This window comes from Sapajus apella, unplaced genomic scaffold (assembly GCF_009761245.1).
Source record: "Sapajus apella isolate SASKATOON/1434 unplaced genomic scaffold, GSC_monkey_1.0 scaffold237, whole genome shotgun sequence".
NCBI classification, from domain to species: domain Eukaryota; kingdom Metazoa; phylum Chordata; class Mammalia; order Primates; family Cebidae; genus Sapajus; species Sapajus apella.
Window position 1 is genome coordinate 194,677 of NW_022437177.1, and position 24,336 is coordinate 219,012.

The following is a 24,336-nucleotide window of genomic DNA, read 5'->3' on the forward strand; positions in this document are numbered from 1 at the left end:
GGAGTTTCGCTCTTGTTACCCAGGCTGGAGTGCAATGGCGCGATCTCAGCTCACCGCAACCTCCGCCTCCTGTGTTCAGGCAATTCTCCTGCCTCAGCCTCCTGAGTAGCTGGGATTATACAGGCACGCGCCACCATGCCCAGCTAATTTTTTTGTATTTTTACTAGAGACGGGGTTTCAGCATGTTGACCAGGATGGTCTCGATCTCTTGACCTCGTGATCCACCCGCCTCAGCCTCCCAAAGTGCTGGGATTACAGGCGTGAGCCACCGTGCCCGGCGAGAAACCCCATTTCTACTAAAAATACAAAACTAGTCAGGCGTGGTGGTGCATGCCTATAAACCCATTACTTGGGAGGCTGAGGCAGAATCACTTAAACCCAGGAGGCGGAGGTTGCAGTGAGCCAAGATCATACCACTGTAGTCCAGCCAGCCTAGACGACAAAGTAAGAGTCCAACTTAAATAGCAGAATGTCTAGTGACATTTTTCCGAGGTCTTTTCTGAATCTGTAGGCTCTGAGAACCTGTAGGTTTAACTCCCGTGGTGTTGTTTATGGAAGTGTTTCTCTTGTGGACTCTGCTGGTTCTGCAAAGCTGACACCCCAGCATTCGTGGGCCTCCTGAATTCTGCCACACTGACGTGTGTTTCTCTTTGGCCAGGGTGAGGACCCTTTCACCAATGAAACTGTTGATCCAGAAATGGAAGGAGATGACAATTTAGAAGGTGAGGATAAGAAAGAGACACCTGAGGAGGTGGCCACAGACGTCTTAGCCGAGGTGATCACGGCAGCAGTGAGGGCAGTCGACAGGGAAGGGGCGCCGGCTCTGGAGAGCAGCGGGGAGCCAGCTGAGGGCAAAGGCCCTGTGGACACAGCAGAGGCTAGTAGTGATCCTGAAGCTGAACAGCCCCTGGAAGAGCAGGTGCCCTGCGGAACAGCATCTGAGAAGGGTGTCGTGGAGGCAGGAAGTGGCACCGAGACAATGGCAGCAGAGGGAGAAAGTGCCCAAACCAGAGCAGCTCCTGCCCCAGCTGCCACGGATACCGAAGCGGAACAAACTGGTGCCGAGTCCAAAGATGCTGTTGTCACAGAATGATGCTCATTTCCCTGTTCCAGGGGAGGTGTTGGATGATGGACGTGTTGCTCTTTCTCCCTTGGTTTGTAAGCAGAACAAGGGTGTGTGCTACCGGGATACACTGTAAACTGATTTTGGTGAAGAGACCCAGCCATTTCCTCCTGGGCAGAGAGAGCCCCTCGGCTTGTCTCACGCAGTCATGTGGCTTCTTGCCTGCGTTTGAGAGCTGCAGAAGTACCTTTTCCTTAGCGGCTGTAACATTTCTCTTGACACTGCACTTGGAATAATAAAGGTTGGGTGATTACAGCTTGATGATACTTTGCTTATTCAATACAACCACTGACTGAATGCGTCCTTTTTTTTGTCCTTAACTTTTTTTTTTGGTTGGGAACAGCTCAACACTAGGAATATACCTTGCTCTACAGGGTATTTTTGTTTTTTACATTTCAAGCTTCAGCCTTTAACCTGTATCTTTGTAGCACTCTGTATGGTGAGTGACCTTTACAGGACTTGGCAGCACCTGGTTCAATGTGGCGTTCACTACGTCACGTCCACGTGCGCAGAGGCCAGAAGAATCTGACCAACCTACGCCACTAGAAGCACACCCACCTCACCCTCAAGAGCCAGACTGTCCAGAGGGCACTGTTTCCAACGGTTAGTCTCACGGCATTGCTTCTCTCATGTTTTACCTCCTTTGTGTTCCACCTCTAGATTAGTTCAGGTTTTTTCCTTTAAAATGAGTTACTCCCACTCAAACACATTTACAAAGAAAATTTGGTGGGTCGTAGTGGCACATGCTTATAATCCCAGCAGTTTAGGAGCCTGAGACAGGAGGATAGCTTAAGCCCAGGAGTTCCAGACCAACCTGGACAACATAGCAAGACCCCATCTCAGAAAGAAAACGTGATGTGATTCCCATAGATGGAATAATCCAACATAAACTGCCATAGATAGAAGCTATCTATTACAAAATAATAATATAATGAAATACATGTTTCACTTTAGAGAAACAGCTATTACTTTAGACCTTTCTGAATCTGAGAAAGGGAGGCTAGCATGTGTTCAAAGTTAGCACACAGAATTTCCTAAAATCAGAAGAGTCAAGATCCCTTTTGAAATGGCCGTGCTGTGTCAGTTTCCCTGTGGCCTTTTGAACTGTATACATCTCACAACATGGACCACTGGGGAATCATTAGAAAAGGAGGCAGTAAAATAACTTGGTGATTCTCTACTGTATACCAGGAGCTAACATGATACACGTTCTAGGAATTGGGCCCTGTTCATGAGGAGCTTTACTGGAGATTCCGGGTGAATGAAGAAATCAACATTAGAACTAAAAATGGAAATAAACTGCTTGATGAGACGATGGTGCCTCTGGGTCATTTCTGCTCAGCATCTGTTCACGTTGCATAGATGCGCCTTCTTCGCAGGCTGAATATGCCCTTTAAGCTTATTCTCTTGGCTGGGCAAGGTGGCTCACGCCTGTAAGCCCAGCAGTTTGGGTGGCCAAGGCGGGTGGATCACTTGAGGTCAGGAGTTCGGGACCACTCTGGCCAACATGGTGATCTGTCTCTACTAAAAATACAAAAATTAGCTGGGCGCCATGATACACGACTGTAGTCCTAGGTACTCAGGAGGCTGAGGCAAGAGAATCGCTCAAACCTGGAAGGTGGAGATTGCAGTGAGCTGAGATCACACCACTGAACTCTAATCTGGGCAACAGAGTGAGACTCTGTCTCTAAAAAAATAAAAATAAATAATTTTAAAAAGCTTGTTCTCTTAAAGCAAAAACGTTGGTAGTACTGAACATCAGTAGTGCAAAAAACGGTAGTGGAACTGCTTTATTTCCTTAATTTTATTTTCCCTTTTTTTTTTGGAGGCAGAAATCTCATACTGTTGTCCAGGCTGGAGTGCAGTAGCGCAATCTTGGCCTTACTGCAATCTCCACCTCACAGGTTCAAATGATTCTCCTGCCTCAGCCTCCCAAGTGGCTGGGATTACATGCACCCACCACCATGCCAGTACAGACAGATTTCACCATGTTGGCCAGGCTGGTCTTGAACTCCTGACCTCAGGTGATCAGCCCGCCTCAGCCTCCCAAAGTGCTAGGATTACAGGTGTGAACTGCTGCACCCCCCCCCAACCCGACCACCTTTTTTTTCCCCCGAAAAATTCAAGACCTGGCCGGTTTTGGTGGCTCACACCTGTATTCCTGGCACTTTAGGAGGTCAAGGCAGGTGGATCACTTGAGGTCAGGAGTTTGAGACCAGCCTGGTCAACATGGCAAAACCCTGTCTATACCACAAATCAGCCAGATGTGGTCGCTTACTGGGGAGGCTGAGGCAGTTGAACCAGGGAGGCAGAAGGTGCAGTGAGTCAAGGTTGCACTACTGCACTCCAGCCTGGGTGACAGAGCAAGATTTTGTCTCAAAAAACTAAATATCAATTCAAGACCTGTCATTACATTAATCTGAATGTCAATGAGGCTCTTCCACCTTCCATCTATTGTGAAACTACATAATTGCTTTTTAAAATTTTTACAGGCATGGTTTCACTGTGTTGCCCAGGCTGGAGTGCAGTGGCACCACTCTAACTCACTGCAGCCTCCAAATCGTGGTTTCAAGCAATCCTTCCACCTCAGCCTCCTGATTAGCTGGGACTACAGGAGGGCACCACCATGCCCAGCTAATTTTTAAAAGTCTTGTTGTAGAGCTAGGCATGGTGGCTCACTCCTATAATCCCAGCACTGGGAGGCCAAGGCAGTTGGATCACCTGAGGTCAGGAGTTTGAGAACAGCCTGGCCAACATCATGAAACCCGTCTCTACTAAAAAGACAAAAATTATCCAGACATGGTGGCACATGCCTGCAATTCTGCTACTCGGGAGGTGGAGGTTGCAGTGAGCTGAGATGGCACCACTCCACTCCAGTCTGGGCAACAGAGCAAGACTCCATATCAAAAAAAAAAAAGTTTTAGGCCGGGTGTGGTGGCTCAAGCCTGTAATCCCAGCACTTTGGGAGGCCGAGGCGGGTGGATCACGAGGTCAAGAGATCGAGACCATCCTGGTCAACATGGTGAAACCCCGTCTCTACTAAAAAAAAATACAAAAAATTAGCCGGGCATGGTGGAACGTGGCTGTAATCCCAGCTACTCAGGAGGCTGAGGCAGGAGAATTGCCTGAACCCAGGAGGCGGAGGTTGCGGTGAGCCAAGATCGTGCCATTACACTCCAGCCTGGGTAACAAGAGTGAAACTCCATCTCAAAAAAAAAAAAAAAGTTTTGTAGAGGCTGGTCTTGAACTCCTGGCTTCAAGAAATCCTCCTGCTTCAGCTTACTGAAGTAGCTAAGACTACAGATGCAAGCCCCTGTGCCCAACTTTCATGCATTACTTTAGTCCCGCAATTAGGGTTAAACCAGGCCCTCATTCCCCAAGATGAGGAATACTTGTGTCACACAAATGGAGTGCTCTTATATTTTCCAAAAATGACAGAAATTGCAAGCTTATTTAAAGGAGGATTTATCAGTTACTTCTCCCACTTGCAGAGAAGAAACCGGACCGGGAGATTAGTAACTTTCAGGGTCACACAGCAAAGATGGGCTCCCCAAAATAACATGCAGGTCTGTGACACACCAATGGCCATGTACATTCTATAGGCAGCTTTTTAAATTTTTCTTTTTTTTTTTTTTTTTTTAATGGAGTCTCACTCTGTAGCCCAGGCTGGAGTACAGTGGCGCAATCTTGGCTTACTGCAACCTCTGCCTCTCGGTTCAAGTGATTCTTCTGCCTCAGCTTCCTGAGTACCTGGGATTACAGGCACGTGCCACCACACCCAGCTAATTTTTGTATTTTTACTATAGATGGGGTTTCATCATATTGGTCAAGCTGGTCTCGAACTCCTGACCTCGTGATCCACCTGCTTTGGCCTTCCAAAGTGATGGGATTACAGGCTTGAGCCATGGCACCCGGCCTTTAATTTTTATTTTTCTGACATGGGGGGGTTCTCACCCAGGTTGCAGGTCAGTGGTGCCATCTCAGCTCACTACAACCTCCACTCCCAGGCTCAAGCAATCCTCCCACCTCACCATTTTGGGAGGCCGAGGCGAGCAGATCATGAGGTCAAGAGATAGAGACCATCCTGGCCAACATGGTGTAACCCTGTCTCTACTAAAAATACAATAGCTGGTCGTGGTGGCACACCTGTAATCTCAGCTACTCAAGAGGCTGAGGCAGAATTGCTTAAACCTGGGAGGCAGAGGCTGCAGTGAGCCAAGATTGTACCACTGCATTCCAGCCTGGGAAATAGAGCAAGATTCTGTCTCAAAAAAAATTTACCTCTATGTTTTATCCTAATAATTTTAGCTCATACTGACATCTGTAGTTCAAGTTAATTTCTTTTTTTATTTTTGAGATGGAATCTTACTGTTACCCAGGCTGGAGTGCAGTGGTACAATCTGGCTCACTGCAACCTCCACCTCCTGGCTTCAAGTAATTCTGCCTCAGCCTCCCCAGTAGCGGGGATTACAGAACTGTGCCACCATGTCTGGCTACTTTTTGTATTTTTTCTAGAGATGGGGTTTCATTATGTTGGCCAGGTTGGCCTCACACTCCTGATGTCAAGTGATCCACCCACCTTGGCCTCTCAAAGTGTTGGGATTACAGGCGTGAATCACTGCCCCTTGCCAAGTTAATTTTTATATACGTGTAAGGTAAGGATCCAACTTCACTCTACTCCATGTGGCAGATCCCGTTGTCTAAACACTTACTTGTTGAAGAGATTATTCTTTCTCCCACTGAATGGTCTTGACACCCTTGTCAAGTCAGTTGACCGTAACTACATGGTTTACTTGTGGACCGTCAGCTCTACGCTAGCGTTCTACATATCTATCCTTATGTCACTGTGCTTTCAAGTAAGATTTAAAATCAGGCAGTGGCTCATGCCTGTAATTCCAAAACTTTGGGAGACTGAGACAGGCGGATACTTAAGGCCAGGAGCTGGAGACCAGCATGACTAAGATGGTGAAACTCCATCTCTACTAAAAATATAAAAATTAGCTGGACAGGCTGGGAGCAGTGGCCCAAGCCTGTAATCCCATGACTTTGGGAGGCCAAGGCGGGCAGATCACCTGAGGTCAGGAGTTCGAGGCCAGCCTGGCCAACATGGTGAAACCTGATCTCTACTAAAAATACAAAAAATTGGCTGGGTGCAGTGGCTCAAGCCTGTAATCCCAGCACTTTGGGAGGCCGAGGCAGGCGGATCACAAGGTCAAGAAATCGAGACCATTCTGGCCAACGTGGTGAAACCCCGTCTCTACTAAAAATACAAAAAAAAATTAGCTGGGCGTGGTGGCGTGTGCCTGTAGTCCCAGCTACCCAGGAGGCTGAGGCAGGAGAACTGCATGAACCCAGGAGGCGGAGGCTGCAGTGAGCCAAGATCGTGCCACTGCACTCCAGCCTGGCGCCTGGTGACAGAGCAAGACTCTGCCTCAAAAAAAAAAAAAAAAAATTATCTGGGCATGGTGGCACGCACCTGTAATCCCAGCTACTCTGGAGGCTGAGGCAGGAGAATCACTTGAACCGGGAGGGAGGCAGAGGTTGCAGTGAGCTGAGATCGCGATACTGCACTCCAGCATGGGCAACAAGACTGAAACTCCGTCTCAAAAAAAATGAACTGGACATGATGGTACACTCCTGTAATCCCAGCTAGCTACTTGGGAGGCTAAGGTGGGAGGGTTGTTTGAGCCCTGGAGGCGGAGGTTGCAGTGAGCTGAGATTGTGTCACTGCACTCCAGCTTGAGTGACAAAGTAACACGCTGCCTCAAAAAAAAGGCCGGTGCAGTGGCTCACACCTGTAATCCCAGCACTTTGGGAGGCTGAGGCAGGCGGATCACCAGGTCAGGAGATCGAGACCATCCTGGCTAACATGGTGAAACCCTGTCTCTACTAAAAATACAAAAAATTAGCCAGGCACGGTGGCACGTGCCTGTAGTCCCAGCTACTCAGGAGGCTGAGGCAGGCGAACTGCTTGAACTCGGGTGGCGGAGGTTGCAGCAAGCTGAGATGGTGCCACTACACTCCAGCCTAGGCAACAGAGTGAGACTCTGTCTCAAAAAAAAAAAAAGCAAGAAAAACCAACTGGAAGTGGTGTCATAACCTGCTTTTTGCTAGCTAAAACTAACTCTGTTTCTCAGACTAAAAGCTCTTCAGGCTTTGTTAGCTTTTTGAGCTGGACAGACTCCATCTTAGCTTCTTCACTTTAGTTCTTTTTCCACCATTTAAGTATGTAACTATAGTATGTAGCTGGGGCAGGCTGACACTGGGCACCTCCAGGAATGCATTTGTTGATAACAGGCCGAGTTAAGTACCAGCAGAGCCTGGGAATGCAGGTGCTGTCGATCGTCCAGAGCCCCCATTATCTATAAGCCGTATGTCTTTCATGATAACTTTACCCCTCGCACCTGGCACTGTTTTATTTCTCATGTACCAGTTTATCTTTTAACTTTATTACTTACTCTGCTTTTATGAAAAATTTGTTTCAGCTAGGTTCCCCCCTCCCCTTTAAAACTAGAATATAAAAGACCACCTAACTTAAGGGCTGAGAAGATTTTAAGCATTAGCCACCTCTCTGTCACCGACATAATAAAAAACTCATAATTCAATCTCAAAATATAACACATTCCTTAACTCACTCAAATACAACAGTGGGCCAGGCACAGTGGCTCATGCCAGTAATCCCAGCACTTTGGGAGGCTGAGGCAGGTGGATCACCTGAGCTCAGGAGTTGGGAGACCAACCTGAGCAACATGATGAAACCTATTCTCTACCAAAAATACAAAAAATTAGCTGGGCATGGTGGCACTTGTCTGAAGTCCCAGTTAGTGGAGAGGCTGGGATAGGAGGATTACCTGAGCCTGGAAGGTGGAGGTTGCAGTGAACTGAGATCACACCACTGCACTCTAGCCTGGGTGACACAGACCCTACTCAAGAAAAATAAATAGATGAATAAATATAAGGTGCAGTGACTCATGCCTGTAATCCCAACACTTTGGGAGGCTGAGGCGGGCAGATCACCTGAGGTTGGCGGGGGTTTAAGACCCACCTGGCCAACGTGGCAAAACCCTGTCTCTACTAAAAATACAAAATTAGCTGGGTATGGTGGTGCACGCCTGTAATCCTGGCTAATCAGGAGGCTGAGGCAGAACAATCACTTGAACCTGGGAGGCAGAGGTTGCAGTGAGCTGAGATTGCACCACTGCACTCCAGCCTGGGCAACAGAGTGAGACTCCATTGCAATAATGATAAATACATGAATAAATAAGGAAGTGTGACTCCTCCAACTTTGTTCCTCTTTTTCAAGATTGTTTTGATTATTCTGTGTCCCTTGAGGTTTTTTGTTTTTTTTCTGAGATCGATAGGCATATTAAGAGAAAAAAAAAAAAAAAAAAAAAAAAAAAAGAGATGGAGTGATCCACCTGCCTCGACCTCCCAAAGTGCTGGAATTACAAGTGTGAGCCACTGCGCCCCGCCCATTTAAAAAATTTTAAATTTAAAAAACTTTTTGTACTCAGGGGGTCTGCCTGAGAATTTGTTGTTTCTTTTTTAGATGAAGTCTTGCTCTTGTTACCCAGGCTGGAGTGCAATGGCACAATCTCGGCTCACTGCAAGCTCCGCCTCCCAGGTTCAAGTGATTTTCCTGCCTCAGCCTCCAGAGTAGCTGGGATTACAGGCGCCAGCAACTACACCCGGCTAATTTTTGTATTTTTAGTAGAGACAGGGTTTCACCATGATGGCCAGGCTGGTCTCCTCCTGACCTCAGACGATCCGCCCGCCTTGGCCTCTGAAAGTGCTGGGTGGGATTACAGGCATGAGCCACCGCGTCGGGCCGAGATTATGGGTGTGAGCCACTGTGCCCAGATGACTAGTGGCCATATTTTTGGGGACAGGGTGTTCATTGCTGTATCACCCAGGCTGGAGTGCAATGATGCAACAGTAATTCACTGTAGCCTCAAACTCCTGGGCTTACGTTCTCCTGCTCCAGCCTCCTGGGTAGCTGAAACTGCAGCTGCATGCCATCATGCCAAGCTAATTTTTACATTTTTTGTAGAAATGGAGTTTCACCATGTTGCCCAGGATGGTTTTGAACTCCTGGGCTCAAGAGGTCCTTCCACCTCAGCTTCCCAAAGTGCTGGGATTATAGGCTTGAGACATAGTGTCTGGCCATTTTTTTTTTAGATGAGTTTCACTACTGTTGCCCAGGCTGGAGTGCAGCGGTGCAATCTTGGCTCACCACAAACTCCGCCACCCGTGTTCAAGTGATTCTCCTGCTTCAGCCTCCCAAGTAGCTGGGATTACAGGCATGTGCCACCACACCTGGCTAATTTTGTATTTATTTATTATTATTTTTTTTTTTTGAGATGGAGTTTCGCTCTTGTTACCCAGGCTGGAGTGCAATGGCGCGATCTCGGCTCACCGCAACCTCCGTCTCCTGGGTTCAGGCAATTCTCCTGCCTCAGCCTCCCGAGTAGCTGGGATTACAGGCACATGCCACCATGCCCAGCTGAATTTTTGTATTTTCAGTAGAGACAGGGTTTCACCGTGTTGACCAGGATGGTCTCGATCTCTTGACCTCGTGATCCACCCGCCTCAGCCTCCCAAAGTGCTGGGATTACAGGCTTGAGCCACCGCGCCCGGCTAATTTTGTATTTTTAATAGAGATGGAGTTTCTCCATGTTGGTCAGGCTGGTCTCCAACTCCTGACCTCAGGTGATCTGCCTGCTTTGGCCTCCCAAAGTGCTGGAATTACAGGTGTGAGCCACTGTGCCTGGCCTGCCAATTTTGTTTTTTAAGCACATAGCATGATTGTAATGGGTCTTTGATCTCAAAAATAAATTTTAAAAAGAAATAGAACATTGTCTACGCCTCAGAAATCCACCAACCCTATCCAACCTGTTCATCACTTAATAACTGCCTCTTGCAACCAGTGGCAATTACTTGCTTATTTTTCCTTATAGTTTTACTTCCCTAAAATAAACTTATAAAAATAAACTTTTTGTCTGCGTTGGAAACCTACATAAAAAGGAGATCATGAGGTAGACACACTGGCATTGCTTGTTTCACATTCTGTAGTTTGTAAGAATCATCCAGCCTGGCCAACATAGTGAGACCTGTCTCTACCAAAAAAAATTGGCTGGTCGGGATAGCACATGCCTGTGGTCCCAGACACTTGGGAGGCCTAATTGGGAGGGTCACTTGAGTCTGGAAGGTCAAGGCTGCAGTGAACTATGATTGCACTACTGTACTCCAGCCTGGACAACTGAGAAACACCCCATCTCAAAAAAAAAAAAAAAAAAAAAGAATCATCATCTACATTCGTGTGTGCATGTGTGGCTATGGCTTGTGCATTTTCTTTTCATTTCTTTCTTTCTTTTTTTAAGAGATAGGGGAAGGCCAGGTGCAGTGGCTCATGCCTGTAATCCCAGCACTTTGAGAGGCTGAGGCAGGCAGACCACCTGAGGTCAGGAGTTTGAGACCAGCCTGACCAACAGGCTGGAGAAACCCCATCTCTACTAAAAATACAAAATTAGCTGGGTGTGGTGGTGGACATTGGTAATCCCAGCTACTTAGGAGGGTGAGGCAAGAGAATCGCTTGGACCTGGAGGCAAAGATTGCAGTGAGCTGAGATTACGCCTAGCCTAGATTATGCCATTGCATTCCAGCCTGGGCAACAAGAGTGAAACTACAACTAAAAAAAAAAGGGGGGGGTCACACTCTGTCACCCAGGCTTGAGGGTAGTAGCATAATCATAACTCACTGCAACCTCAAACTCTTGGGCTCAAGTAATACTTCTACCTCAGCCTCCTGAATAGCTGGGACTACCAGTGTGCTACCATGTGTGGCCTAATTCTTTAATTTTTTTGTAGCGATGGGGTTTCACTATGTTGTCTAGGCTAGTCTTAAACTCCTGACCTCAAGTGATCCTCCTGCCTCAATTGGAGGATTCCAAAGTACTGTGATTACAGGTGTGAGCCACTGAGCCCGGCGTCTTTTTTCTTTTTTTTTTTTTTTTGGAGGCAGGGTCTTACTCTGTCGCCCAGATTGGAGTGAAGCAGCAGCTCAGTCTCGGCTCACTGCAACCTCTGCCTTCCAGGCTCTGGTGATCCTCCTGCCCCAGCTTCCCTGGGATGACAGGCATGTGCCACAATGCCTAGCTAATTTCTTTTGTATTTTCTGTAGAGATGGCATTTAGCCATGTTGGCCGAGCTGGTCTCAAACTCCTGGATTCAAGTGATCCACCCACCTCAGCCTCCCAAAGTGCTGGTTTTACAGGTGTGAGCCACCACATCTGGCCTCTCTGGCATTTTCAAAGCTGACCATGCTATATATACTAATCCTTGCTTTTCCTTCTCTTTTTTTTTGAGACGGAGTCTCACTCTGTCACCCAGGCTGGAGTGCAGTAGCGTGATCTCAGCTCACTGCAACCTCTGCCTCCTTGGTTCAAGTGATTCTCCTGCCTCAGCCTCCTGAGTAGCTGGGATTACTGCAGCACACCACCATGCCCAGCCAATTTTTTGTATTTTTAGTAGAGATGGGGTTCACCATGTTGCTGAGGCTGGTCTCAAACTCCTGACCTCATGATCTGCCTGCCTCGGCCCCCCCAAAGTGCTGGGGTTACAGATGAGAGCCACTGTGTCCAGTTACTTTTTTTTTTTTTTTTTTTAATAGTCCACTGGTCTTTTATTTTTTATTTATTTAGTTTTTTTTTTTTTTTTTTTTTGGACGGTGTCTCCCCCCTTCTCCCAGGCTGGAGTACAGTGGCACGATCTTGGCTCACTGCAACTTCTACCTCCCAGGCTGAAGTGATTCCCCTTGCCACAGCCCCCCAAGTAGCTGGGATTACGGGTGCATACCATCTCGCCTGGCTAATTTTTGTATTTTTAATAGAGATTGGGTTTCACTATGTTGGCCAGCCTGGTCTTGAAATCCTAACTTTAAGTGATCCACCCACCCTGGCCTCCCAAAGTGCTGGGATTACAGGCATGAGCCACCATGCCTGGCCTATTTTTGTTTTTTCACATCTATTAAGCCATGAATTAACAGGGAATAGGTTTGGGCGGCTCAGGCTCCCTTCCACTGGTTATCACAAAGTGTGCTTCTCTGGGTGAAGCAGGCTGGCACTTCTGTTGAACCTAGGTACCTTTCTCTTTGGCTTCCTTCTTTTTCTGATCATTTTCCTTCAGGCCTTTCGAAGCTGTCTCAGCTCTTAGAGTTATTAATGTGCTCAATATATACATGAATTCTCTTGGCAAGAATCTTGCCCTTAACTTGTTCATTTACAACAATGCCAATAGCATGCTGGGTAATATTGTAGACTACTCCAGTTTTGCCATGATAACACTCGTGGGACATTCCTTTTTCAACAGCACCCATTCCCCCATTCCCTGGATGTCTACATTACTTTTCTTACAGATCTACATGTATGTAGCCAAAGGAACAACTCCAGGTTTTCTTTTCCCTTCCTTTTTCAGTTTAGTTTAGTTTTTGTTGTTGTTGTTGTTGTTGTTTTTGAGACAGTATCTTGCTTTGTCACCCAGGCTAGAGTGCAATGGCACAATCTCGGCTCATTGCAACCTTCATCTCCTGGGTTCAAGCAATTCTTGTGCCTTAGCTTCCAGAGTAGCTGGGACTACAGGTGTGTGCCACCACACTTGGCTAATTTTTGTAATTTTTTTTTTTTTTTTTGAGACACAGACTCCCTCTATTCCCCAGGCTGGAGTGCAGTGGTGCAATCTCGGCTGACTGCAACCTCCACCTCCTGGGTTCAAGCAATTCTCATGCTTCAGCCTCCTGAGTAGCTGGGATTACAAGTGCACACCACCACATCCAGCTAGTTTTTTAGTACAGATGGGGTTTCACCATATTGGCCAGGCTGGTTTCAAACTCCTGACCTCGTGATCCGCCCACCTTAGCCTCCTGAAGTGCGGGGATTACAGATGTCAGCCACTGCACCTGACCAATTTTTGTATTTTTTTTAGTAGAGACAGGGTTTCACATTGTTGGCCAGGTTGGTCTCAAATTCCTGACGTCAAATGTTCCACCTGCCTCAACCTCCCAAAGTGCTGGGATTTTTTTGGGGGGAGGAGACGGAATTTCACTCTTTTTGCCCAGGCTGGAGTACAATGGCGCAATCTCGGCTGAGCCATCATGTTATCTGAGATAGATATGTCATACTATTGATAACATACTGTATATGATCTTGACATCATCTCCAATAAGGCAGATCTCCAAGTATTCATGGGAAATGACTTCTAGCCAGGTACAGTGGCATGCACCTGTAGTCCCAGCTACTTGGTATGCCGAGGTGGATCGCTTGAGTCTAGGAGTTCTGGACTGTATGTATTAAATTTAAAAAGATGAATGTGTACAGTGGCTCACACCTGTAATCCCAACATTTTAGGAGGCCGAGGCAGGCGGATCACTTGAGGTCAGGAGTTTGAGACCAGTCTAGTATACATGGCAAAACCCTGTCTCTAGTAAAAATATAACAATTAGCCAGGCATGGTGGCGTGTGTCTATAGTCCTAGATAGTTGGGATGCTATGCTACCAATAAATATTGAGTCTAATAAGGTAACAAAAAAAAATAAAAGGAAAAGAAAAAAATGCAGTTGGGAGGCGGGGGCACGAGAATCGCTTGAAGCTGGGAGGCAGAGGTTGTAGTAAGCCAGGATCACACCACTGCACTCCAGCCTGGGTGACAGAGCAAGACCCTGTCTAAAAACAAACAAACAAACAGCAAAAAGCAGCAGATATAGGATGATCCCTTTGGTTTAAATAATACAACTATTCCTATACATTAATATACATTGATGCATAGAATAAAAATCTAAGCTGGGCAGGCAGTTATAGGTCCAGCGACTAAGGAAGCTGAGGTAAGAGGATTTCTGGGGCCCATGAGTTCAAGGCTGTAGTCAGCTGTGATTGTGCCTGTGAACAGCCACTGCATTCTAGCTTGGGCAACATAGTGAAAGCTTATTGGTACAAAAAAAAAAAAAAGAAAGAAAGAAAGAAATTTTAAAAAATAGCCAAGTGTGGTGAGGCATGGGTATAGTCCTATGTACTAAGGAGGGTGAGGAGGGATGTGATACCCTGCTTTTTGCCAGCTAAAGCTAACTCTCCTTTCCCTGACTAAAAGCTGTTCAGGCTTTATGTTAGCCTTTTCGAGCTGAAAAGACTCTGTCTTGGCTTCTTCATTTTAGTAACCTTCTCCCCGTTAAGTATGTAACTATAGTATACAGCAAGGTCAGACTGACTCTGGGCACCCAGAAATGCCTTTGTCGATAAGAGGCTGAGTAAAGTGGTATCAGCAAAGCCTGGAAATGCAGCTGCAGTGAGCGCCTAGAGCCCACCTTGTCTATAAGTTGTATGTCTTTCAAGACAGTGGTACTCCTCACACCTGGCACTGTTTTATTTCTTATATATCAGTTTTTCTTTTTAACTTTTGGCTTACTCTGTGTTAAAACTTTGTTTCAGCTAGGTTCCCCCCTTCCTGGTAAAACTAGTGTATAAAAGATGACCTAACCTTTTCTTCGGGGCCGAGAGAATTTTGGGCATTAGCCACTCTCAGTCGACGGCTTAATAAAGGACTCATAAATCATTCTCAGAGTGTGGCACATTCCTTGACTCGCTCACGTACAACAGGGAGAATTGCTTGAGTAGAGGAGGGTGAGGCTGCACTGAACTGTGATCATGCCACTGCACTCCAGCATGGCTGACAGAGTGAGATCTTGTCTTTATAACTTAATAAATAAATAAATAAGCCGAGTGCTGTGGCTCACGCCCATAATCCCAGCACTTTGGGAGGCCGAAGTGGGTGGATCACTGAGGCCAGGAGTTTGAAACCAGCCTGGCCAACACCACAAAACCCCCGTCTCTACTAAAAGTACTAAACAATTAGCTGGGCGTGGTGGCACACACGAGTAATTTCAGCTATATGGGAGGCTGAGGCACGAGAATCTCTTGAACCTGAGAGGCAGAGGTTGCAGTAAGCCAATATTGTGCCACTGCACTCCAGCCTGGGCGACAGAGCAGGACTCTGTCTCATAAATAAATAAATAACATGTGAACCATGAAGTAACAAGACTATTTTTATTAAAGTGACTCAACCAGATAAACATTGGAGCTATCTTTGTGGAGTTAGGGTAAGCACTATGGAAGACAAAAAGAATGAGACATTGCCGTCCTAAAAGATTTCTGGAGACAGCTTTTGGAAGTGCCTTTACTGCCTGAATATGCTCTCCAGGTTGAATTTAATTTGTAGCAATGGCCAAAAGCCATCTAGTTGGGTCTAGTTATCAACCTGGATATGTAATTTTGTCTAAATTGTGACTCTACAGTAGAGTGACAGGTTTTATTATGTGACTTGTAAAGCAGCAGCTCCAAATTACTTCCAAAAACATTAATTGTCAGCAACAATGATAAATTAAGTGGATAATGCAACAAGACAAGGTAACTACAGGGAAGAACAGCTTAAAATGGATACATTCTGGTTCCCTTAAAAAAACAAAAACCCCAGTAACAACAAACTAGTTGTTAATACCTATTCACCCAGCCCTGGATACCTTCCTGTTCTTTTTTCCATTTCTGATCATCTTCTGCATAATCGCCAGGGGTGCAAAATTAGGGGCCAGAAGATATTCACAAATTTCAATATTCTGTAATACAGAGTTAGAAGGAAGTGTCAATGAACGAGTTACAATTACATCCTTTATTTCTTGCAGGTAATAATTTGTTTTCTCATGCTTTGTTAAGATAAAGGGTTAGGCCAAGGAGGGAGAATCACTTGAGGCCAAAGTTTGAGATCAGCTCCGCCAGCATAGTGAGACCCTGTGACTACAATTTTTTTTTTTTTTTTTTTTTTTGAGACAGAGTCTTGCTCTGTCACTCAGGTGGGAGTGCAGTGGTTCAATCTTGGCTCACTGCAACCTCCACCTCTTGGGCTCAAGTGATTCTCCTCCCTCAGCCTCCCAAGTAACTGGGATTACAGGTGTGCACCACCATGCCCAGCTAACTTTTTTGTTTGTTTTTGAAATGGAGTTTCGCTCTTGTTGCCCAGGCTGGAGTGCAATGGCGCAATCTCCACTCACTGCAACCTCTGCCTCTCAGGTTCAAGCAATTTTCTTGCCTCAGCCTCCAGAGTAGCTGGGATTACAGGCAACTGCTACCGTACCTGGCTAATTTTTTAGTAGAGACGGGGTTTCACCATGTTGGTCAGGCTGGTCTTGAACTCCTGATCTCAGGTGATGTACCTGCCTTGGCCTCCCAAAGTACTGGGATTACAAATGTGAGCCATCATGCCTGGGCTCTAATTTTTTTCTTTTTTTGTAACTTTTGCATTTTTAGTAGAAATGGGGTTTCACCATGTTTGCTAAGCTGGTCTCAAACTCCCGACCTCAAGTGATCCACCCGCCTCAGCTTCCCAAAGTACTGGGATTACAGGCGTGCACCACTGCACCCAGCCAATTGCAAAAAATTTAAAACATTAGCTGGGTGTAGTGGCACATGACTATAGTCCCAGCTACTTGGGAGGCTGAGGTGGGAGGATCACATGAGCCCAGAAGGTCAAGGCTGTAGTGAACCATGAATGCAACACTGCACTCGAGCCTGGGCAACAGAGCAAGACCCTGTCATAAATGAATAAATTAATAAATAGATAAATGAATGAATGAAAAAAATTCAATTTTTAACTTTGCTTAGGACCCATTAGTGATTTGTGATTACCTCTGGTTAAGCATGAGCAAACACGATAGAAAAGAAACAATTTCGCTGGGAGCAGTGGTTCACATCTGTAATCCCAGCACTTTGTGAGGCCAAGGCAGGAGGATCACGAGGTCAAGAGATCGAGACCATCCTGGCCAATATGGTGAAACCCTGTTTCTACTAAAAATACAAAAATTAGCTGGGTGTGGTGGCGTGTGTCTGTAGTCCCAGTTACTCGGGAGGCTAAGACAGGAGAATTTGCTTGAACCTGGGAGGCGGGAGGTTGTAGTGAGCCGTGATTGCACAACTGTACTCCAGCCAGCCTGGGTGATACAGCAAGGCTCTCTCAAAAAAAAAAAAAAGAAAAAAAGAAACTTTGAAACTATTTTACTGGTATCCTATTGCATCAATATATTCTGAAACCAGGGGCCATAAGGAAACATTTCATTACTTGGACTTAAAAAAAGAAAATGCCATGTAGACTGTTTTTTTTTTTTTTTTGAGACAGAGTTTCGCCTTGTCACCCAGGCTGGAGTGCAGTGGTATGATCTCCGCTCACTGCAACCTCCACCTCCTGGGTTGATGTAATTCTCAGCCTCCAGAGTAGCTGGGATTACAGGCATGCACCACCACGTCCAGCTAATTTTTTTGGTATTTTTGGTAGAGATGGGTTTTCACAATGTTGGCCAGGCTGGTCTTGAATTCCTGACCTCAGGTAATCCACCTGCCTCGGCCTCCCAAAGTGCTGGGATTATAGGCATGAGCCACCATGCCTGGCCTTTTTTTTTGAGACAGAGTCTCACTCCATTGCCAAGGTTGATGTGCAGTGGCACAATCTTGGGTCACTGCAACATCCACCTCCTAGGTTCAAGTGACTCTTCTGTCTTAGCCTCCTGAGTATCTGAGATTACAAGTGCCTGCCACCACACCTGTCTAATTTTTTTTTTTTTTTTGAGATGGAGTTTCACTCTTGTTGCCCAGGCTGGAGTGCAATGGTGCGACCTTGGCTCACCACAACCTCTGCCTCCCGGGTTCAAGCAATTCTCCTGCCTCGGCCTCCCAGGTAGGTGGGATTATAGGCATGCACCACTACACCTGGCTAATTTTGTATTTTTAGTAGAGACGGGGTTTCTCCATGTCGGTCAGGCTGGTCTCGAACTCCCAACCTCAGGTGATCTCCCTGCCTCAGCCTCCCAAAGTGCTGGGATTACAGGCGTGAGCCATTGCACCTGGCTTAATTTTTGTATTTTTAGTAGAGCCAAGGTTTCACCATGTTAGCCAGGCTGGTCTCAACCTCCTGACCTACTAAAACGATCCACTCGCCTTGGCCTCCCAAAGCACTGGGATTACAGGAGTGAGCCACCATATCCAGCCTGCTTTCCATTTTTAAAAGATGAGAATTAAGTGAGTGGGCTGGGTGTAGTAGCTCATGCCCGTAGTTCCGGCAACTTTGGGAGGCTGAGGGAGGTGGATTGCTTGAGCTCAGTAGTTCAAGACCAGCCAGGGCAACATGGTGAGACCTCCTCTCTACAAAAATACAAAAATTAGCTGGGCATGGTGGCACATGCCTGTGGTCCCAGCTACTAAAGAGGCTGAGGTGGGAAGATCACTTGAGAGTGAGAGTTTGAGGTTACAGTGAGCTACGATTTGGCCTGCACTCCAGCCTGGGTGACAAAGCAAGATCCTGTCCCTGTCTCTCTCTCCCTCCGTATGAGGGGGACAGAGAGACAGGGACAGGATCACATATATGTAAAAGGAAGGAGAAGGGGTTACATTTCCAGGTTTGAAAAATTTCACAGAATAATTTTAAGCTGCAAGAGACCTACGCCTAACTTCTTCCTTTTAGGGATCTCAAAACTACCCCATGTTTATTGGACCCACGTGGCCAGGTGGGGTGCTTTGCAAGCCCCAGAAGAGGTCGTGTGATGTTTTTTTTCCTTGGACTCACATGTAGAGGAAGCACATACACCCTGGAGAGCTGACTTGGGGTTGAGCCTTTTTTTTTTTTTTTTTTATAGAGAGTCTTGATCTGTCACCCAGGCTAGAGAGTGCAGTGGCACAATCTCGACTCACTGCAACCTCCCCCTCCCAGGTTCAAGTGATTTTCCTGCCTCAGCCTCCGGAGTAGCTGGGACTATAGGGGCGCGCCACCACACCCGGCTAATTTTTTTCTATTTTTAGTAGAGATGGAGTTTCACTGCATTAGTCAGTATGATCTGGAGCTCATGATCCGCCCACCTCAGCATCCCAAAGTGCTGGGATTACAGGAGTGAGGGACCACGCTATGCCTTTTTTTTTTTTTTTTTTTTTTGAGACAGAATCTTGCTCTGTCGCCCAGGCTAGAGTGCAGTGGCATGATCTCACTGCACAACCTCCGCCTCCTAGGTTAAAGTGATTCTCCTGCCTCAGCCTCCTGAGTAGCTGGGAGTACAGGCATGCACCGCCACACCAGGCTAATTTTCGTATTTTTAGTAGAGGCGAGGTTCACTATGTTGGCCAGGATGGTCTCCAACCCCCGGCCTCAAGCCATCTGCCTGCCAAGGCCTCTCAAACGCTACGATAACAGGCCTGAGCCACCGTGCCTGGGATTACAGGGTTGAGTCTTAAGGATGGGAAGAGCAGGGTGTGGTGGCTCATGCCTGTAATCCTAGCACTTTGGGAAGCCGAGGCAGAAGGATCACTTGAGCCCACAAGACAGAGAGCAGCCTGCGCAACATAGTGAGACCCGTCTTTACAAAAAATAGTTAGCTGGGTGTGGTGGTGCACACCTGTAGTCTCAGCTACCTGGGAAGCTGAAACAGGAGGATCGCTTGAGGCCAGCAGGTTGAGGCTGCAGTGAACTTTGTACCACTGCACTCCAACCTGGAGGACAGAGTAAGACCACGTCTCTTTAAAAAAGAAAACGGGTGGGTTGGAAGAAGGTCGGCAGGGGACATAAAAGAGCAAAGGTGCTACCTCCCTGCACCTTTAGATCCCAGGGGCAGTCTTGACCTTGCTTGCAGCCTTCTCTCATCTTTCCTCCATTTCACCCCAGCCCCGGCGCCCCCATCGCAGCTCTCTCGTCTCAGCCTCCCCACCTGGAGTCCTCCCTCAGACAGGGCTCTGTCCTCCGCCTCCACTATCAGTCTTTGGGGTTCCTCCTCACCGTCCTCCCTCCCTGTGAGGGTCTGTCTTCAGACATTTCTCAGTATTTTGGAGGTCTCTCTCAGCCTTCAGATCTTTTCCCACGGGCCCAGTCTGCAGTCCGCGCGTTTCCCCCAGCCCCCTCCACCGTTCAGAATGGGGGTCCCCTCCTTCAGTCCGCGGCATCCCCCGCTCACCTCGCAACCACGGTCTTTTCGGAGCTCGTTCGCGCCGGGCACGGGGGCGGGGCGCGCACACCGGGCGGCGGCAGTGGTGCGGGGCCGCGCGCGCAGCGTGCGCGGTGACGTCAGTGCGCTGGCGGCGGCGGCGGCAGCAGGGCTGTTTGTTCTGTTCTCCCGCAGCCGAAGAGCCGAAGCAGTGGCGGCGGCAGCGGCGGCGGCGGCTGCCGGCGGTGCCCGCGGGCGAGCGCGGCCTGTGAGATCGGGGGAGCGGCGGGCGGGCCCCGGCGCCGCGCAGGCAGCCCGGGGAGCGGGCGACGGCAGCGGGCTGACGGCCGGCGGGGGTGGCGTGCGGCCTAGCGTCTCAGGTGAGGACCGGTGCCGTTCGGGGCGGCGGACGGCGCTGGGCGGCCGGCGGGGGCTCGCGGCGCGGCCCGCGTAACCTGCATTGCGTAATGGGGCCGGTGCGCCGCCACCTACGCCATCGGCGCGGCGCGGGGGCGGGGAGGCCGGGGCTACGCGGGCTCGGGCCTGCTGGCCTCCCGCGCTGCTCGCGCGGGGCCAGGACGGCCTGCGTCGTTTGCTTCGGGGCGGCGGGGTCGCTCGTGGCCGCCTCGCCATTGGTGCCGTCGGACCCGACCTCCGGCCGGCCGGTGGGGCGCGGGCTGGGGGCGCGGGCGCCGCCGCGGGGCGGGCGGCCGGGGGCGGGTGGGGGGCGGGCCGAGGCGCCCGGCACTTCCTGCCGCCGCCATTTTGTCAAGTGAGGAGGAGGAGGAGGAGGAGGAGGAAGCGGCCGCCGCGGGGTTTGCGGCGCGCCCGGCCCGGGTAAGTCCGGGCCTGGCGCGGGGCCCGCGAGCGCCGCTGTCTCCGTCTGCGGTCCCTTAGGCTGGCGCGGGCCTGGCCCCGGCGCTCACGTGGGCTGGGCCCGGCGCGCTCTCACTCTGGCACTCAGGTCCTTTTGCCTGGGCCGGGGCAGCTCGCCCCCGCCCCCATCACCTCACCTTCCCGGTGGTCCCGGGAGCCCTGTGGAGAAACGGGAAGGTTCCCTCCGGAAGGAGGTGATTGCCGCTTCACGCCGGTCTGAGGACAGGCCCCAGAGGGCGGGAGCGGTGCCCTGGGGGGGTGAGCTTGGCCCTCCTGACGCACCCACTCGCAGCCTGGTAGCCCCTTGCTGGGCGCTTTGTTTTGCTCGGTCGGTGCTCGCCGGCGTCCTTGCAACGGCCTCGTTTATTTCCAGTGTCCTGTGTGGCTGTGGTGGTGGTTTGGGGTGGGGACGTAGGGGAGTTGTGATTCAGCGAAATAAAATGATCCCCTTCCTCCCAAACGGAAATGGCACGGCTTCACCGGCTGAGATGCCCCCAGGGCTTGGCCTTTCATGAAGATGGGAAACCCCCCTCTGGTGTAGTGGACGGTGTAAATACTTCAGGCCCGTGCATGAGTCATGTGCTTCTGTTGGGTAGCTGACCTGCCTTTTACTCAAGACCACGCTTGATTTTTTAAGATTTTTATTTGCTTGTTTACTTCTTTACGTTTCGTGCAGCTTGGTGAGGTTTCTGGTCTTGTCATTGGGCTCATTTCTCTGTGTGTGTGTTGGATGCAAGTGACCCTTTGGAATCTATACCCCACGAGAATTGAAATGTCTTTGCTTACCTTCGACGGGATTGTAACAGCCCGTGGTTCCAAAAACCAAGTCGCAGTTTACCTCTAAGCCAGTGGCTCCAAGGATCTAATAATGTAATGGTCAGGAGTTGTTTTTTTTTTTTTTTTTTTTTTATTATTTAATGAAAGGAACTGTCAAGTTTCCTACAAATTCCAAGGAATTTGTAGTCTTTAGGAGTTGTAAAGAAAGCGATATTCAAAAGGATTTATCAGTGTGTTTTCAATTTTAAGAAGGTTTTTGGTGGCACAATCTGTTTTATGACCTTGCCAATACTTTTTTTGGGGGGTGGGGAATAGAGTCTCTGTCACCCAGGCTGTAGTGCAGTGGCGCGATCACTGCAACCTCTGCCTCCCAGGTTCAAGAGATTCTCCTGCCTCAGCCTCCCCATTACAGGCGCCTGCCACTATGCCCAGCTAATTTTTGTATTTTTAGTTGAGACGGGGTTTCACCATGTTTGTCAGGCTGGTCTCGAACTCCTGACTTCAGATGATCCGTCCGCCTCAGACTTCCAAAGTGTTGAGATTACAGGCGTGAGCTACCTCGCCCGGCCGCCAGTAATTTAATAAAACATTTCTTTCTGTTCATTTTGGATTGGGATTATTTTTCCACTGATGGGTTGTAGATAACCACCTGCTTCCTCCAGAAACTTCAACCAGGGAAAGATAAACCACTCATGGTTTCCATTGTTCAAATGGAGAAGGCAAAGCCTAACCTGAAAAATGTATTGCTGTCTCTTATCCTCCATACATCTGACTTTAGTAGGAAACATAGTTATCTATTGGCTCAAGCTGGAATAAGCTGGTCTTAGAATGGCTTTAGTTGGTCTTAACTGGGAGGAGTAAGATACCTCCGTGTATCTTGCCCAGTGGAATTGCTGAAGATAAGGAACTTTGCCTACAGATTAAAGATAGGAAGATAGCTACTGCATTATAAGGATTGTTCGGCTTGTTTTGGGTGCTGTATGCCTAGTTTCGCTAGTCTGGTTGACAGCGGGGCAGAGTAGCTAAGAATTGCAAGAAACTCACTGGCCACTTAGTAAAATTTCCACTAAATTATTGAATTGTTTAAAGGAATTTAGACTTTGTTTCAAAAAGTTGCCTTTTTGCCAGTTGTTGTGATCTTTGTACTAAATTGTACTTTTGCTTTAGGAGCTGAGGGTAACAATATTTTCTTGTTTCACAATTCAGGTTATTGAATGACTTGAGATTTACAGATTTGAGAGAGAAATTGAATTTTGTTGTTTTTAAAGCAAAAAACCACTTGGCACCTCTCTGATTTGAAGACCCTGGGCGGTTAAATTTGCTTCTGACAGCCTAATGTCCGTTGCATTTTGTGAATGTAAAACGTTCTGGTTTCTGATTTTGAATAAACTTGTAGAGTAGAGCATGTTTGTCTTTATGGTCCTGGCAAATCGGTTAAAAGGAAAGTTAAGCTTGTCATTGGAGGCGGCTCCTAATGTTTTATAAATCTTTGTGATTTTTAGTATTTAGAGAAGAGTACATTTGCAAGGTGAGAATTGTGGGGGAATTCCTTGTTGGTGCTAACGTTTAATACATAAGAGACAAGTTTGGAAAGATAGAATTTCCTTGTTACCTAGAAAAAAGAAAAAAGAGGGACTGGGAGCTGTGGTTCACACCTGTAATTCCAGCACCGTGGGGGGCCGAGGCAGCAAGGCGGGTGGATCCCATGAGGTCGGGAGTTCAAGACCAGCCTGACCAACATGGAGAAACCCTATCTCTACTAAAAATACAAAATTAGCCGGGCGTGGTGACAGGCGCCTATAATACTAGCTACTTGGGAGCTAAGGCAGGAGAGTCCCTTGAACCCGGGAGGCGGAGGTTTTGGTGAGCCAAGATCACGCCATTGCACTCCAGCCTGGGCGACAGAGTGACTCCGTCTAAAAAAAAAAAAAAAAAAAAGGCAGAATTTAAGTTTGATGAGGACAGGGTTTTGTTTGCTTGGCTTTGCCTGTTTTTTTCTTTTGTATCTTATTCCTGGAAATAGCACCTTACATGGTCTTTAAGTGAGCATAAACCGGAGAAATAATTGAGCTTGCAAGAATTTTGCATGGTATAATGCCAAATTCCTCTTTGAAAATGTTGTTAGCCGTGAACATAATTGTTCAGTAGTGACTTAAAAGGAATGTGAGTTTTAACTAAGATGACGACGAGGTCCCTTGGAATTGCAGTAAGCTTATTACTAGTCGGAGCAGCCTGGCGTGCAGTGTTTCCACACACTACTTACTGTACATTTCCTACTTAACAGTTTGAAGTGGGGTGAGTGGCTTTGCGCTGTGGTGCAACCCTCACCTGCAAAAAGTATTTTTAAGAGGGAGATGAAGTGCGTGATACACACACAGGTAGCATTTCTTAATGTGTATCTCATGTTGTCAGTAAAAACCTGATCACTTTCTAAAATGTGATTTTTAAATATTTTGATTTTGTGTGTGCATGATTGGTTAGTCTGTCTTTACAGTTAGTCCCTGAGCCCTTACTATGTACAAAAGAAAGACCAAAAGATGTTTGTATAATGACTTTAATATGCATAGTTT

General features: G+C 47.8%; 3 protein-coding genes across 5 annotated transcripts in view; 2 read left to right on the plus strand and 1 right to left on the minus strand.

The window, feature by feature from the left end:
* Positions 1 to 2,438, plus strand: part of AKAP8 (A-kinase anchoring protein 8) — a 21,865-nt gene extending 19,427 nt beyond the window's left edge. For both annotated transcript variants that reach the window (XM_032271554.1, XM_032271553.1), the window contains exon 14: positions 659 to 2,438. In XM_032271554.1, coding sequence (XP_032127445.1) covers positions 659 to 1,093 — 435 coding nt within the window. In that variant the 3' untranslated portion in view covers positions 1,094 to 2,438. The remainder of the gene's footprint in view (positions 1 to 658) is intronic.
* Positions 2,439 to 15,460: 13,022 nt separating this feature from the next.
* On the minus strand, positions 15,461 to 20,746 carry LOC116544938 (translation initiation factor IF-2-like). Its single transcript, XM_032271535.1, has 2 exons — positions 20,144 to 20,746; positions 15,461 to 15,778 (listed from the first exon to the last, which is right to left on the minus strand). The coding sequence occupies exons 1-2, from the start codon at positions 20,744 to 20,746 to the stop codon at positions 15,668 to 15,670; spliced, it is 714 nt and encodes a 237-aa protein (XP_032127426.1). The 3' UTR covers positions 15,461 to 15,667.
* Positions 20,258 to 24,336, plus strand: part of BRD4 (bromodomain containing 4) — a 94,984-nt gene continuing 90,905 nt past the window's right edge. The window contains exon 1 of one of the 2 annotated variants that reach the window (XM_032271544.1): positions 20,258 to 20,493. The gene's annotated coding sequence lies outside the window, so the exon portion shown is untranslated. Of the gene's footprint in view, positions 20,494 to 20,869; positions 20,951 to 24,336 lie in introns of those variants that run through there. The other variant, XM_032271545.1, reaches the window with a different exon arrangement.

Coding starts and splice junctions, on each gene's coding strand:
- LOC116544938 (XM_032271535.1), bottom strand. CDS start 20,746: ATGGCGAGGCGGCCACGAGCGACCCCGCCGCCCCGAAGCAAACGACGC. Junction 15,779..20,143: donor GAAAAGACCGTGGTTGCGAG/GTGAGCGGGGGA, acceptor TCTGTATTACAG/AATATTGAAATTTGTGAATA.